The 15,491-nt window shown below is 46.1% G+C and overlaps 1 protein-coding gene across 3 annotated transcripts in view; it reads left to right on the top strand.

Moving 5' to 3' along the window:
* The first annotated feature begins 1,497 nt into the window (after window positions 1-1,497).
* BBOF1 (basal body orientation factor 1) overlaps window positions 1,498-15,491 on the top strand; it is a 52,368-nt gene continuing 38,374 nt past the window's right edge. For 2 of the 3 annotated variants that reach the window (XM_060175472.1, XM_007521772.3), the window contains exons 1-2: window positions 1,512-1,716; window positions 8,865-9,093. In XM_060175472.1, coding sequence (XP_060031455.1) covers window positions 1,658-1,716; window positions 8,865-9,093 — 288 coding nt within the window. In that variant the 5' untranslated portion in view covers window positions 1,512-1,657. Of the gene's footprint in view, window positions 1,717-8,864; window positions 9,094-15,491 lie in introns of all 3 variants that reach the window. The other variant, XM_060175474.1, reaches the window with a different exon arrangement.

Genomic DNA, 15,491 nt, shown 5'->3' with positions numbered 1-15,491 from the left:
GAAAAATGAAGAAGGAAGTTAAGTTTTAAACAACATTTATTTCTTAAACAATTAATTTTCCCAGAGCACTGCTCAACTCTGGCTTATGGTGGTGATGGGGGTAGAACCTGGGACCTTGGAAGTTCAGGCATGAGAAAGTTTTGTTTTTTTAAAATATGTATTTCCTTTTAACTGTTGCCTTTGTTTTATTGTTGTTGTAATTATTATTGTTGTTGATGTCGTCGTTGTTGGATAGGACACAGAGAAATAGAGAGAGGAAGGGGAAGACAGAGAGGGGGAAAGAAAGACAGACACCTGCAGACCTACTTCACTGCTTGTGAAGCGACTCCCCTGCAGGTGGGGAGCCGGGGGCTCGAACTGCGATCCTTTCACCGGTCCTTGCGCTTTGTGCGCTTAACCCGCTGTGCTACTTCTAGACTCCCGATAAAGTTTTTTTTTTTTTTTTTTACCTAACCATTATGTTACCTAACCATTATGTTATCTCCCCAGCCCAGAAAGACTTTTTTTTTTTTAAGATTCATTTTATCTATATGAGGCAGAGGAGAAACAACCAGAGCACCAAGCACATGCAATGCACGAAATGAACAAGGATCCTTATGCACGAAAAGTCGCATGTTCTACCAGTCGGGCTACCTTCCCAGTCGCTTAGAGACACCTCGACTCAACTTTAAATGGAGTGTCACCGCAGAACTTCAATCACAAGGCTCTTGAGTCCATACCGGATCACACCTAATTATTATTATTATTATTATTTTAGTGGCTCACTTTCATTGAAGGAAGGTGCAATCTTCATTCTGTTTCCTCTTAAATAAAAACTAAGAACATCTTTTTAACAGGGCACTGCTCAGCCTGGGCTTATGGTGGTATGGGGGTACTGAACTTGGGACTGGAGAGACTCAGGCATGACCAGTCTTTTTTGCAGAAGCGCTACGCTGTCTCCCCTGCGCACTGAACCTTCAGCAAGGACCGGTTTGCACCTTTACACGCCTTGCAGAAAAGGATGCTGCGGGTGCTGCAAGCGGGTGGGCCCAGAGCGGCGTCCGCAGGGAGGAGGCCGGCGAGGCCTACGAGGACCTGGGTGCTTCCTGCCAGAGACCAGCAGGGGGACCGGGGAGCCAAAGGTCGGGCTGTCAGGAAGGGGAGGCGCGGGCGCTGCCGAGCCGGCTGGGGGCGGGGTGCCCCGGCGCCCGCGGTCCGCGAAGCCTCCGGGGACTAGGGCGCCCCGACCGTGCGGCCGACCCGGGAACGCGCCGCCACCGCCCGGCGCTCGCACGTCCCAGCTTCCCCACCCGCCCGCTCGCCAGCCCTCCCGCCAGCCCGGCCACGCACGCTCCCGCCGCCGCTCGCACGCACACTCACCGTGCGCGCCGGCGCGGCCTCCCGCCGCCCTGGGCGCGATCTCCGCCCCGCCCTCCGCGCCCGCCCCGCGGACTGGACCCCGCGCGCTGCGGCGGCGGCGGAGGGAGAGGGGGAGGGGGAGGGGGAGGAGGAGGGGGAGGGGGAGGGCGCGCGCACGTCACCCGCGCATGCGCCCTCCGCGCGCCCGCAACGGCTCTCGGCAACGTTCGCCGCCGGGCGTGCTGGTTTCCTTGGCAACGGAGTCGGGCCCCGGCGGCGAGGAAGCAGCGACCGCGGTGGGGCCCGTAAAGAAGCCGAGATGCCGGGGAAGGGAAAGGACAAGAGGAAGGGCAAGAGCAAAGGCAAAGATAAGAAGAAGTAAGGAGAAGCCGTCCCGGCGTTCCCTGTGGCGCCAAAGCCCCAGGCGCAATGGGCACGGAGCCCGTGCTTGCGGGCAGACGCGGCCGCGCGGAGCCTCCCCCGGCGTCTCCGTTTCGGAAGTCGTCCCAGGGGCTGGGCAGACAGGGACGGTTGTGCAGAGACCCCCCTGCCTGAGGCGCCAAAGGCCCAGGTTCAATCCGCCGCACCACCATAAGCCAGAGCTGAGCAGTGCTCTGGTAGTAAGAATAGTAGAATGATAACATATATATTCAAGGCCAAATGATGTCAGTGTGGAAAGAGTTTGAAAGGAAGAAGGCTTCCTTCTGATACTAGAACTGAATGAAGGTCAGAACCAGGGGAGACAGCATCATGGTTATGAAAAAAAAAAAGCTCTGAGGTTTCAGGTTCATTTCCCTTACACCCCACAGAACACAGCGGAGCAGTGCTCTAGTAAAGACAAATAAGGAAGAGGATCCGCTTAACGTTTCTTGGCATGTTCGGCAGCACCCGGGTTCTAGTCCAACACCCTTCTTAAAGAGTATTTTTATTTTTTTATTTTTATTGGATAGAGACAGTCAGACACACGAGGGGAGAGGGAGACAGAGGTGAGAGAGACAGATACAGAGAGAGACACCTGCAGCCCTGCTTCAGCGCTTGCGAAGCTTTCCCCCTGCAGGTGGGGCCCAGGGGCTCACTCCCCAGTCCTTGTGCACAGTGATATGCACTCAGTGTGCCGCCGCCCAGCCCAGCACCCTTCTCATTGAAGGAAGTTGCAGTATTGCGGGGTCCGTTTCCATCTCTAAAGAAAAAAAAAGGCCAAAAAAATATATATATATATGTTGGCTTTTTGGCCTAGTAGAGATTTTCTAAGGTGGCCAGTAGGATACTCACCAAACATTTTTGCTTGTTAAAATTAAATAAAAATTTTAAATTCAGAACCTTATTTGGAACCACTCAGCGTATGCTCAGTGGCCTATGTGACTAGTGATGGGTAATGTGACAGCTCAGACTTTTAGCAAATTCATCATCACTGGAAGTCCTGTTGGATGTTCTCTCCAGACCGTCTGGTTCTCAAACCAGGGTGATTTGGGCTTCTTTGGGCCACTCCTCAAAGACGAGAGGCATTTTTGATAGTCAAATCTGGGCATGTTTGCTGTTGACTTGAGGAGAGACCAGAGTGCCTAGACATCCTACAGTGCACAAAATAATTCCCCTCCCCATCTCCCAACCAAGAATTATTAGGCCCAGAGTGTTCGTAGTGCTAAAATTGGGAAACTCTGCTCAAGCTCCTCTGGAAAAGCCTCTACAGGGCCCAGGTGGTAGTGGCACACTTGGTTAAGTGCACACATTACAATGCAAGGACCCAGGTTCAAGTCCCTGGTCCCCAACTGCCGGGGAGGGGGGGTGATTCACGAGCGATGAAGCAGGGCTGCAGGTGTCTCTGTCTCTTTCTCTATCTCCTCTGCCCCTCTCAATTTCTCTGTGTCTATCCAGTAATAAGGAAAGAGAAAGAAAGCTACAACATATTTTTTTTGCCATATCTCTTACACCTAGCAGAGAGCAGATGTATAGTATATTAAACAGATTGAGGTATCTGCTATTCCTGGTTTTGACTCCCCCTCCGCCTGTAAGGACTGCTTTTAGGGCCAGGCAGTGGCACAGCCAGTTAAATACACATAGTACTAAGGGAAGGGACCTGTGCAAGGATCCAGGTTGGAGGCCCTGGCTCCCTGCCTACAGGGGGGATCACTTTACAAGCTGTGAAGCAGGTCTTTAGGTGTATATATCTTTCTCTCTCCTCTCTCTCCCCTTCCTCTCTCAATTTCTCTTTGTTCTATCCAAAAGATGGAAAAATTTGCCTCCAGGAGCAGTGGATTTGTAGTGCCAGTACTGAGCCCCGGCAATAACCCTGGAGGAAAAAGAAAAAGAAAAAAAAAAGGAAAAGACTGCTTTTAGTACAGGGAGCCGGGCAGTGGCGCACTGGGCTAAGCGCATGTGGCTACGGACAAGCATCAGGATCCCAGTTCGAGCCCCCGGCTCCCCACCTGTAGGGGAGTCGCTTCACAGGCGGTGAAGCAGGTCTGCAGGTGTCTTTCTCTCCTCCTCTCTGTCTGCCCCTCCTCTCTCCATTTCTCTCTGTCCTACCCAACAATAGCGACAGCAATAAAAACAGCAATAATAACAACGATGACGATAAACAACAAGGGCAACAAAAGGGGGGGAAAAAGAGACTGCTTTCAGTTCATTCTTTCCTGGCTTGAAAGATCTCTGCTATATGCTTGAGATGATCTCGTACATATCTGGGTGACTCTGGTACCTTTGTCCAAATTGAGGGGTTCATCAGGTTTTCCCAAACTGATGAGAACCCTCAAAATGAATACTGCTGTAGCTCTAATCCTTTACACACTTCTTATTCCTACTGGATTGCCACTAGATCTCTTGGGTAACACTAGTAATTTGAAGACATTTGGAGCCATACAGTGTGTCTAACAGTATCATATGAGACCACAAAGGAATCCCTAAAACTTGTTAAGTTTTTTGTTTGTTTTTGCCTTAAGGGTTATCACTGGGGCTCAGTGCCTGCATTTCCAATCCACTGCTGCTGGTGGCCATTTTTTCCCCATTTTATTGGATAGGACAGGGAAATTGAGAGAGGAGGGGGAGAGGAAGAGAGACACCTGCAGACCTGCTTCACCCCCTGCAGGTGGGATCCAGGGGCTCCAACCCGGTTCCTTGAGCTTAGTACTATGTGCACTTCACCGGTGCACCACAGCCCAGCCCCCAAGCGTGTGCAGCTATAGAGTTGACTTGTTAGAGTTGACTTCCTTTTCCTCTTCCTCCTCTTCCTGCTACTCTTCTCCTCCCTCTTCCTCCTCCTCTTTCTTAGCTCAGCTCCGGGTTATGGTAGTACTGGGGGTTGAACCTAAGACCTCTGGTACCTCAAGCATGAAAGTCTTTACTTACATAACCATTATGTTATCTGCCCAGCCCAGAACACTTCTTTCAAAACCCAGCACAGGAAGATCAGGAAACACGGAAAATCAAAAGAGAAAAAAGGCTCACCCGTAATTACGTCACACTGTGATAACCACTACTATCACTTTGGGGTATTTTAAAAATTGTTGTTGTAGTTATTGTTGTTGTTGTTGTTGTAAGATAGGACAGAGAGAAATGGAGAGAGGCGGGGAAGACAGAGAGGGGGAGAGAAAGACAGACACCTGCAGACCTGCTTTACAGCCTGTGAAGTGACTCCCTGCAGGTGGGGGGCCGGGGCTCGAACCGGGATCCTTGCCTTATCCTTGCGCTCGCTGAACCCACTGCGCTACCGCCAGATTCCTGGGGTATTTAAAAAATTTTTAAATATATTTATTTATTCCCTTTGTTGCCTTTGTTGTTTTATTGTTGTAGTTATTATTGTGGTTGTTACTGTTGTCGTCGTTGGACAGGACAGAGAGAAATGGAGAGAGGTGGGGAAGACAGAGAGGGGGAGAGAAAGACAGACACCTGCAGACCTGCTTCACCGCCTGTGAAGCGACTCCCCTGCAGGTGGGGAGCCGGGGGCTCAAACCGGAGTCCTTACACCGGTCCTTGCGCTTTGCGCCACGTGAACTTAACCCGCTGCGCTACTGCCTGACTCCCGCGGGGTATATATATATTTTTAACGTGGAATGATAGTCCCATCTTCATGCTTGCTCATAGTTCTCTTTCCACTTCCCCGCCAATGTATTAAAGTAAGTGTCCTTCTCCAGTGTGATTTTCTTTTTCTTTTCTTTTGCCTCCAGGGTTGTTATTGCTGGGGCTCAGTGCCTGCACTGCTCCTGGAGGTCATTTCCCCCCATTTTTGTTGCCCTTGTTATTGCTAGACAGGACAGAGAGAAATCAAGAGAGGAGGGGAGAGAAAGACACCTGCAGACCTGCTTCACCGCTTGCGAAGTGACCCCCCTTGCAGGTGATGAGCCATGGGCTGGAACCGGGATCCCTACGATGGTCTGTGCTCTTTGCACCATCTGTTCTTAACCCACTGCGCTACTGCATGCCTCCTCCAGTCTGATTTTATTCTTTTTTTTTTTTAAAGATTTTTATTTATTCATGAAGAGAGAAGGAGAGAGAGAGAGAGAAAGAACCAGACATTACTCTGGTACATGTGCTGCCAGGGATTGAACTCAGGACCTCATGCTTCAGAGTCTGATGCTTTATCCACTGCGCCACCTCCTGGACCACTGATTTTATTCTTGTATAATGAGAACAAGGAAAGACAGAGAAAGACCAGAGCACTTACGGAGGTGCTGGGGATTGAACCTGGGACCTCAGAGCCTCAGCCATGAATGTCTTTTGCATAACCATTATGCTATCTCTCGAGCCCTGAAGCCATCTTTTAACCTTATTTCTATAACTTCTTCTCTATCTTTGTATAAATGGTTATGATTTATTTCATAGTTTGGTCCTCAGCCATCCTTGAAACCTGGTGCTTTGTGGCAACAAAATATTTAACATACTTGCCTTAGTGACTTGACCTTTTGTTTAAAGCCTTGTCAAAATAATAATAGTAGTATCTGAAAGCAAAATAAAATTGAAAGAGTAGAGGAAATAGCACAGAACTATAAACTTACAATATTTATTTATTTGAAAGATAGGAAAAGGGTGCTGGATGGGTGCAGCGGGTTAAGTGCAAGTGGCACAAAGCACAAGGACCTGCGCAAAGATCCCAGTTCGAGCCCCCGGCTCCCCACCTGCAGGGGAGTCGCTTCACAGGCGGTAAAGCAGGTCTGCAGGTGTCTGTCTTTCTCTTCCCCTCTCTGTCTTCCCCTCCTCTCTCTGTTTCTCTCTGTCCTTACCAACAACAATGACAGCAATAACAATAACAATGATAAACAATAAGGAGAACAAAAGGGGAAAGATAGCCTCCAGGAGCAGTGAATTCGTAGTGCAGGCACTGAGCCGCAGTGATAACCCTGGAGAAAAAAAAAAGTTAGGAAAAGAAAGAATCAGACATCATTTTTGAACATGTTTTTCTGGGACTTGAACTTGGGACCTCATGCTTTATAGAGTCCAGTGGTTTATCCACTGTGCCATCTCCCAGACCACACTAAACTTACAATTATACTACAAAAATATCATAATGGGAGTCGGACATAATGGTTAAGCGCAGGTGGTGCAAAGCGCAAGGACCAGTGTAAGGATCCCGGTTTGAGCCCCCAGCTTCCCACCTGCAGGTCTGCAAGTGTTTGTCTTTCTCGCCCCCTCTGTCTTCCCCATCTCTCTCCATTTCTCTCTGTCCTATCCAACAATGACGACATCATTAACAACAACAATAATAACTACAATAATAAAAATACAAAGGCAATTACAAAAATATATCACCATGTAAAAGTTTAGTGGTGGTGCTTCTGGTCAACTGCACACATTATTACTATGCTCAAGGACTCAGGTTCAAGCCCCCGATCCCCACCTTACATGAGGGGCAGGGAGCTTAACAAGAGGTGGAACAGCGACACAGGTGTGTCTCTCCTTCCCTTCTCTCCCCTGCCTCCTCATCCTTAAGAGAAAAAGAAAGGGGCAGGGGGAAGGCCACTGGGACACCAGTGATAACCTTGGTGACCAAATATCATTATCATCATATAGAAGGATAAGTAAGATAATGCATGTGGAGTAGACAGAACCGAGGTCTGAGAGCAAGTGAGGAGAAATAGAAAAGATATTTCCAGTAAGAGAATCAAAGAAGTTCAAATGAAAAGGAAAAGTTTTCTGAAGTGAATTTCATTTAATATCCCTCTACTTTTTTGTTTTTATCTCATCTTTTAAAAATATTTTATTTACTTTTTGGATAAGACAGAAATCAAGAGACAAGGGGAGATAAGGAGAGAGACAGAGAGACACCTGTAAACCTGCTTTACCACTTTCAAAACATCCTCCTTGAAATGGAGGGAGGGGGGCTTGAACCCAGGTCCTTGTACATTGTAATGTGTGTTCAACCACATGTCCCACCCCAGCCCTCCTATATTTTAGATTATGCTTCAGAATTCCCATATTCCAAGTAGAGACAGCTATTAAACTCCTTTTTCAATTATAGTTAATTTATTTTTTTACCTTTTTTTTTTTTAAGTATTTATTTTATTTATTTATTCCCTTTTGTTGCCCTTGTTGTTTTATTGTTATAGTTATTATTATTGTTGTCATCGTTGTTGGATAGGACAGAGAGAAACGGAGAGAGGAGGGGAAGACAGAGAGGGGGAGAGAAAGGTAGACACCTGCAGACCTGCTTCACCACCTGTGAAGCGACTCCCCTGCAGGTGGGGAGCCGGGGGTTCGAACCGGGATCCTTATGCCGGTCCTTGTGCTTTGCGCCACCTGCGCTTAACCCGCTGCACTACAGCCCGACTCCCTTTTTTACCTTTTTAAAAAATCTAACAGGCTTGGTGCCTGCACTACGAATCCATTGCTCCTGGAGGCCTGCTGCACTACTGCCTGGTCCCTTTATTTTTAGCAAAACACTGCTAATGTCTGGCTTGTGGTGATGTTGGGAATTGAACCTGGGACCTTTGGTTCCTCAGACATGGAAGTCTTTTTACATAACCATTATGCTATTTCCCTGACCTTTTTTCTTTTTTTTCTCTTTTTTTAAAACCTTTTTAAAAGTTTATTTATTCATGAGAAATGATAGGAGAGAGAGAAAGAACCAGACATCACTCTGGTACCTGTGCTGTCAGGAATTGAACTTGGGACCTCATGCTTGAGAGTCCAAAGCCTGATCCACTGTGCCACCTCTTGGACCACTCCCTAACCTTTTATTTCTTTTTTTAAAAAAATTAAAGTTTTTCTTTTTTCTTTATTTACTTATTATTTGACAGAGACAGAGAGAAATTGAGAGGGGAGGTGTAGATAAGAAGAGCGACAGAGAGATACCTGCAGCCCTGCTTCACCACTCACAAAACTTTCCCCTGCAGATGGGGACCAGAGACTTAAGCCTGGGTCTTTATACACTACCACCTGGCCTCTAACCTTCTATTTTTTATGAACTCACCATCCACCATTTGTTTATGTATGCCAGACAATGCCAGGCAAAGCAAGTCATGATTTGGAGAGAGCGCTAACACTAAGGTAATAGAGAAATAGTTACATGCTATCAATATCCTCTCCCCATGCAGGAAGACAACAAAAACTGATGAATCTGTCATGGAGAGAGCCAAGGCCAACGCCTCCCTTTGGGAGGCTAGGCTGGAAGTCACAGAACTTTCTAGGATTGAATATCGAGATACTTCCCGGAGACTGGCAAAATGTAATGAGGAATTAAAGAAACAGCAGTATAAAATGGAGAGAGACACACTGTCTGTACTAAGCTACCTGAAGAGGCAAGATCAGGAGAAAGATAATATGGTAGGTCGACAGAAATCAACCTTGAGCTTCCATAACTCCCTCTGTCGTTTCTGTGGTGCTGTTACATATTTTGAAGATTTTTTTTGCCTCCAGAGTTATTGCTGGGGTGGTGGCGCAGTGGGTTAAGCGCACGTGGCACAAAGCGCAAGGACCGCTTGAGGATCCCGGCTCCCCACCTGCAGGGGAGTCGCTTCACAGGTGGTGAAGCAGGTCTGCAGGTGTCTATCTTTCTCTGCCCCTCTCTGTCTTCCCTTCCTCTCTCCATTTCTCTCTGTCCTACCCAACAATGAAGACAGACAACAATAATAACTACAACAATAAAACAACAAGGGGAATAGAAAGGGAATAAATAAATAAGTAAAAGAAAAATGTTGATGCTGTCAGAAGAGATTAGAAGGTCTATCTTAACCTGCTTTCTTTTGTGCAGTTAGATGAGTAGATAAGAGTGATTTAGGGATGTGAGGTAGGAGTGGGAGAGGAAGGTCTCTAGCCCTAAGTAATTCATTATTTGATGAGAATTTACAGTGCTGTCTGTAGGCCATTCTAATAGATTTCCAAGCTTCTTATGTCTAAGTCAAATCATAGTTGACTATTTTTTTTCATAGTTGACCATTAAGCATTTTTACTTTGAGGTATATAGTTGCCCCTAACTTAATGTTTTTTTTAATTGTCTTTATATATTTATTGGATAGAGACAGCCAGAAATTGAGAGGGAAGGGGGTGATAGGGAGAGAGACAGAGAGACATCTGCAGCACTGCTTCACCACTCCTGAAGCTTGCCCCTAACTTATGTATTCATGTTTTCATTCCTTTGTTCTATAAAAGAGACAATAATCATTAGAAGAATCTAAATCTAGTGGGTGAAAGTTTGGCTGTTGATAGTCTCAAAATATCTTTGCACAAATGAATAATTATAAAAAGACAAATACTAACTTTTCAGTGGAGAAACCTGATAAATGTTGTCTTAAAACTGATTAAAGTTGGGGGCGTATTTCTTGGGGGCTGGCTAAGCACACACAGTGCTAAGTGCAAAGATCTACTCAAGGACCAGGATTCAAGCCCCCACTCTCACCTGCAGTGGGGGTGCTTCACAAGTGGTGAAGCAAGTCTGTAGGTGTCTTTCTCTCTTCTTCTCTATCTCTCCCTCCCCTCTCAATTTCTCTCTGTCCTATTGAACAAAATAGAAAAAAAAAAACTGATCGTCAGGAGCAGTGGATCTGTAGTGTGTCATCATCGAGCCCCAGCAATAACACTGGAGGGGGAAAAATTAATTATAAAGTTAACATCAGTTACCTCATAATGCACTGAAAGTGATATCTCATCACATAGGCAGTGTGTGCCTACTAAAACTTTATCACCTGAATCAACTGATAAAGTAAAAATGAAATCAGAAGCCCAGCCAGTCTTCTTCAGAAACATTGGTATTAGGCTGGCACGATAGCTCACCTGCATAACATGCCTGCGCGGCATGCACACAGGCAGCTGCTGGCCGGCCTGGGCCCCTATCGCACGGAAGGATGCTTCAGTGCCATGTTATCTTTTCTTCACTTTCTCTGTCTCTCTCTATCTGAAAAAGTTGGTGATCAGAGCAGCGGAGCCATGGCATTATACACACTCACATATATGTGTACACACACACAGACACACACACACACACACAGACACACTAAAACTAGACGGAAAAAGCTCTGACTGTAGAGGGTACATACATGAGACTCTGTGTTCAAGCCTTTACACCACATTAAACAACGCTGGGGGGGGGGCTGGATGGTACACCTGGTTGAACACACGTGTAACAATGCGCAAGGAGCTAGGTTCGAGCCCCCAGTCCCCACCTGCAGGGGGAAAGCTTTGCAAGTTGTGAAGCAGTGTTTCAGGTATTTCTCTCCCTCTCTCCCTTCTCTCTTGGTTTCTGACTTTCTCTATCCAGTAAATAAAGATAATTATATATATATATGTGTGTGTGTGTGTGTGTGTGTGTGTGTGTGTGTGTGTATGTGACAATGTTGGGGGCCTAGAGATAGTCACCCCGCATAGCGCACACCTTAGCATGCTTGAGGCCTGGTTCAGCCCTAGCTCTGCGTGGGTCACAGCAGGTGGCAGTGTGATGGTAACAGAAGTGCTCCTGCAGTGTCTCTTTTCTTTTCTCTCTCAAATAATGAAATGGGTGGCCTGGGGAAGCCATTCAGTAGTAGTAGTATGCATATACAGGGTCCTAGTTTTATTCCCCAACAGTGCAAGAAGAAGGAAAGAAAGGAAGGAAGGAAGGAAGGAAGGAAGGAAGGAAGGAAGGAAGGAAGGAAGGGGCAAGCATTGTAAGGGGGAGGGGGAAAGATACTTCAGTAGTAAGCACAGGACTTGCATGCCTAAAGCTCCTGGTTTCCTTTAACCAGGAACAGAAAAAGGGAAAACAGAATCAGAAAAAAGAAGGAAGAGGAGGAGGAGGAGGAGCAGGAGGAGCAGGAGCAGGAGGAGGAGGAGGAAAGGGAGGAACAAAGGGAGAGAGAAAAGCAGCCTGAGAGGTGGAACACCAGTAGAGCACAATACTCTGTTAAGTAGGAGGTCCCAAGTTTGAGCCCTGGCACAACATATGCCAGAGCGATGTTCTCCCTCTCTCTCTCTCTCTGTTTTTCTCTTTCTGTTTCTCTCTGTTTCTCTATTTCTCTCTCTCCCCCTCCCTCTCCCCTTCCCCTCCCTCTCCCTCTCTCTTTCTCCTCTGCTAGTACTAAATACAACTGTTTTTCAATGCTGGTATCTGGGGCCTGGCGATAAGCAAGTAGAGTGCCCCATATAATTGGCAGGGTCCCAGGTTTAAGCCTCTACGTCTCCTGGGAACACCACCACATCAGGGGAAGATAAACAGATGGCACAGAGGTACTGTGCTGCTCTCTGCTCCTCTCCTCCCTGCCTCTCTCTCTCTGTTTCTTTTTCTTTTCTTTCTTTCTTTTTTTTTTTTTGCCTCCAGGGTTATTACTGGGGCTTGGTGCCTGCACTATGAATCCACTGCTCCTGGAGGCTATTTTTTTCCCTTTGTTGCCTTTGTTGTTTATCATCATCATCATCATCATTGTTGTCGTTGTCATTGTTGTTATTGTTGTTGCTGTCATTGTTGTTGGATAGGACAGAGAGAAATCGAGAGAGGAGGGGAAGACAGAGAAGGGGAGAGAAAGACAGACACCTGCAGACCTGCTTCACCGCCTGTGAAGTGACCTCCCTGCAGGTGGTGGGCCGGAGGCTCGAACTGGGATCCCTGCATCAGTCCTTGCACTTTGTGCCATGTACTTTTAACCCACGGTGCTACTGCCCGACCCCCTCTCTCTCTTTTTAATTGCTGCCAGGGTTATTGCGGTGGCTCCAGAATCCACTGCTTCCAGCAGCTATTTTTCTCATTATTTTTTATTTTATTTTTTTCTCTCTTATTTTTATTGGCTAGGATAGTGGTTCTCTTTTTCTCTGACTTAAATAAGAAGAATGAAAAATCAGTCTGGTAGTGGCAGAATCATATGCTTGAGGCCGCCCTAACACACACACATGCACACACACTCATAAAAATGGTGACTGAGTTAAAGGAGACTAGGAAACATGGCCACTAAGTTAAATACATGATCCAGGATTACATCCTGGGCACGAAAAAGAAAAGCTGCAGTAGGGCCAGGGGGTTTTTCACCCGGTGGAGTGCACACATTCATTCCCGTGCTCACGGACGCAGATTGAAACCTCTGCTCCCCACCTGCAGTGGGGAAGCTTCATGGGCAGTGAAGCAGTGCTGCAGATGTCTCTCTTTCTCTCTCTTTTTCTTTTCTTTTTTTTAAAAGAACATAATTATTTATTCATGAGAGAGAGAAAGAAGCAGACATCATCACTTTGGTACATGTGCCTCCGGGGATTGATCTCAGGACCTCATGGTTGAGAATCCAGTGCTTTATCCACTGTTCCACTTCCCAGACCTCTCTCTCTTTTTCTATATAGCCCTTTCCTTCTCAGTTTCTGTCTTTATATATATATAAGACATAAAAGAAAAAAAATGGCTGCCAGTGGATTTATCATGCAGGGACTGAACCCCCGCAAAAACCCTGGTGGCAATTACAAAGAAAAGTTGCAATAAGTGAATTTATTGAGACTATGAGTGGCAAAATTTGAATATAAATTATAGATTAACATAGCAACGTCAAATTTCCTGGTTTCTTTGCAGTGCAGTTTCACTATTCCAGGGTCACTTTTTCATTTTGATAGAGAGAGCTACTTACTACCTGTGGCTGGGACTGCAAAAGTCATAACCATTATGCTATCTCTCCACCCAACATATTTGAAGAGATGTGAATTTGTATTGATAAAACAGTTATAGTCTTGGGAGTCAGGCAGTAGTGCAGCAGGTTAAGTGAACATGGCACAAAGCACAAGGACCGGGTAAGGATCCTGGTTCGAGCCCCCGGCTCCCCACCTGCAGAGGGGGTCTCTTCAGAAGCAGTGAAGCAGGTCTGCAGGTGTCTTTTTCTCCCCATCTTTGTTGCCTCCTCTCTCCATTGCTATCTGTTCTATCTAACAATGAGGACCTCAATAACAACAATAAAAAACAACAAAGGCAACAAAAAGGGAAAATAAATAAATATAAAACAATTTTAAAAGACAGTTATATTCTCTTTCTTTCTTTCTTTCTTTTTTTTTTTTTTTGCCAGAGTACTGCTCAGCTCTGGCTTATGGTAGTGTGGGGGACTGAACCTGGGACTTGAGAGCCTCAAGCATGAAAGTCTCTTTGCATAATCATTATGCTGTACCCCCACCCAGTTCTAGTCTTATAAACCAAGGCTACCTCAAAAGCAGATTAATAAAGAAATTTGGTTCCATATTACAACATGGATGGACCTCCAGGATGCTGAATGAGAAACAGTCATAAAAGCACAAATCCTTTATGACTCACTCCTGAAGTCTCTGACTTCAACATCATAGAAGCAAAGTAGAAGGGCATCAGGGGAAGGGTAACTAATGTGTCACAAGTGTAGCCTTTCAGGGTTTTTGCTGTTGTTTGTTTTCTAATTCTTTTCCGGACTTTCACTTCTCTAGGTTGATTGGGGGGCCTAGGAAGAGAAAAGAAACAGAGAAAGACCCCACAGCACTGAAGCTTCCCCCGGAGGTGTGGGGACTGGGGCTACGAATGTGAGCTGAGTGTGTCAAGCAGACGCTTTCTCAGATGACCCATCTCTCCGGCCCCAGCCTTGTAGTAGGGCCCAGAGAATAAGTCAACAGTTTCAGGTTTGGGGGATACTGCCATGTGGCCTCACGGGCCCGATTTTTAAAACTTTTATACATTTAGAGGGAGAGACAAAGAAGAGAGAAGTAGAGATATCAACAGCCTTATTGTCCCTTCAGTGGAATTCCTTTTGGTGCTACACACGGTGCTCCCATGTGGTGATAAAGGTTAAATCCAGGCCCTCACAGTAAGTCATGCGCACTCAGCCCACTAAGCTGACCCTCAGTCCTGGGGTTTCAGTTAAAAAAAAAAAAATATATATATATATATATACATATACATATACATATCAGAAATCAAGGGGGAAGTTAGAAAGGAGAAAGACACTGGTAGCACTGCTTCACTGCTTAAAAGCTTTCCTCCTGCAGGTAAGGACTGGGGTCTTAAACCTCAGGCCTTGTGCATAACCCTTGGAGTTTCAGTGTTGTTGTTTTTTCTCAGATATTTTTTTATTCGTTTAATAGTGATCAACAACAAGATCATAGGATAAGAGGAGTACAATCCTCAAAACCAGAGTTCTGTGTCCCATCCCCTCCATTGGAAGCTTCCCTGTTCTTTATTCCTCTGGGAGCATGGACCCAGGGTCATTATGGGATGCAGAAGGTGGAAAGTCTGGCTTCTGTCATTGCTTCTCTGTGGGACATGGGCATTGACAGGTTGATCCATACTCCCAGCCTCTTTCTTTCTTTCTTCCTTTTTTTTTTTTTTTTTTTTTAACATTTTATTAGTTTATTTACCAGAACACTGCTCAGCTCAGGCTTATGGTGGTATGGGGGCTTTTGAAGCCTCAGAGAGTCTCCTTGCATAACCATTATGCTATTTTTCCCTGCCTGGAATTTTCAGTTTTAAAGGTGAAAATATTCTAGAGATGTCTTGTATAACAATGTGAATGTCATTAATATTCCTGAGTTGTATACTTAAAAAAAAAGCCAGAATAATAAGAGAAATGTTGTGTTATTTACTGTAATAAAAAAAAGTTACTCAAGGGAGTCGGGTGGTAGTGCAGCAGGTTAAGGGCAGGCGGTGAAGCGCCAAGAAAGGCCTAAGTGCCCGGCTCAAGCCCCCATTTCCCACCTGCAGGGGGTCACTTCACAGGCGGTGAAGCAGGTCTGCAGGTGTCTATCTTTCTCTCTCCCTCTCTGTCTTCCCC

This window comes from Erinaceus europaeus, chromosome 16 (assembly GCF_950295315.1).
Source record: "Erinaceus europaeus chromosome 16, mEriEur2.1, whole genome shotgun sequence".
NCBI lineage: Eukaryota > Metazoa > Chordata > Mammalia > Eulipotyphla > Erinaceidae > Erinaceus > Erinaceus europaeus.
The sequence above is the reverse complement of the archived record's forward strand: the minus strand, read 5'-3'. Positions and strand labels throughout refer to the sequence as shown.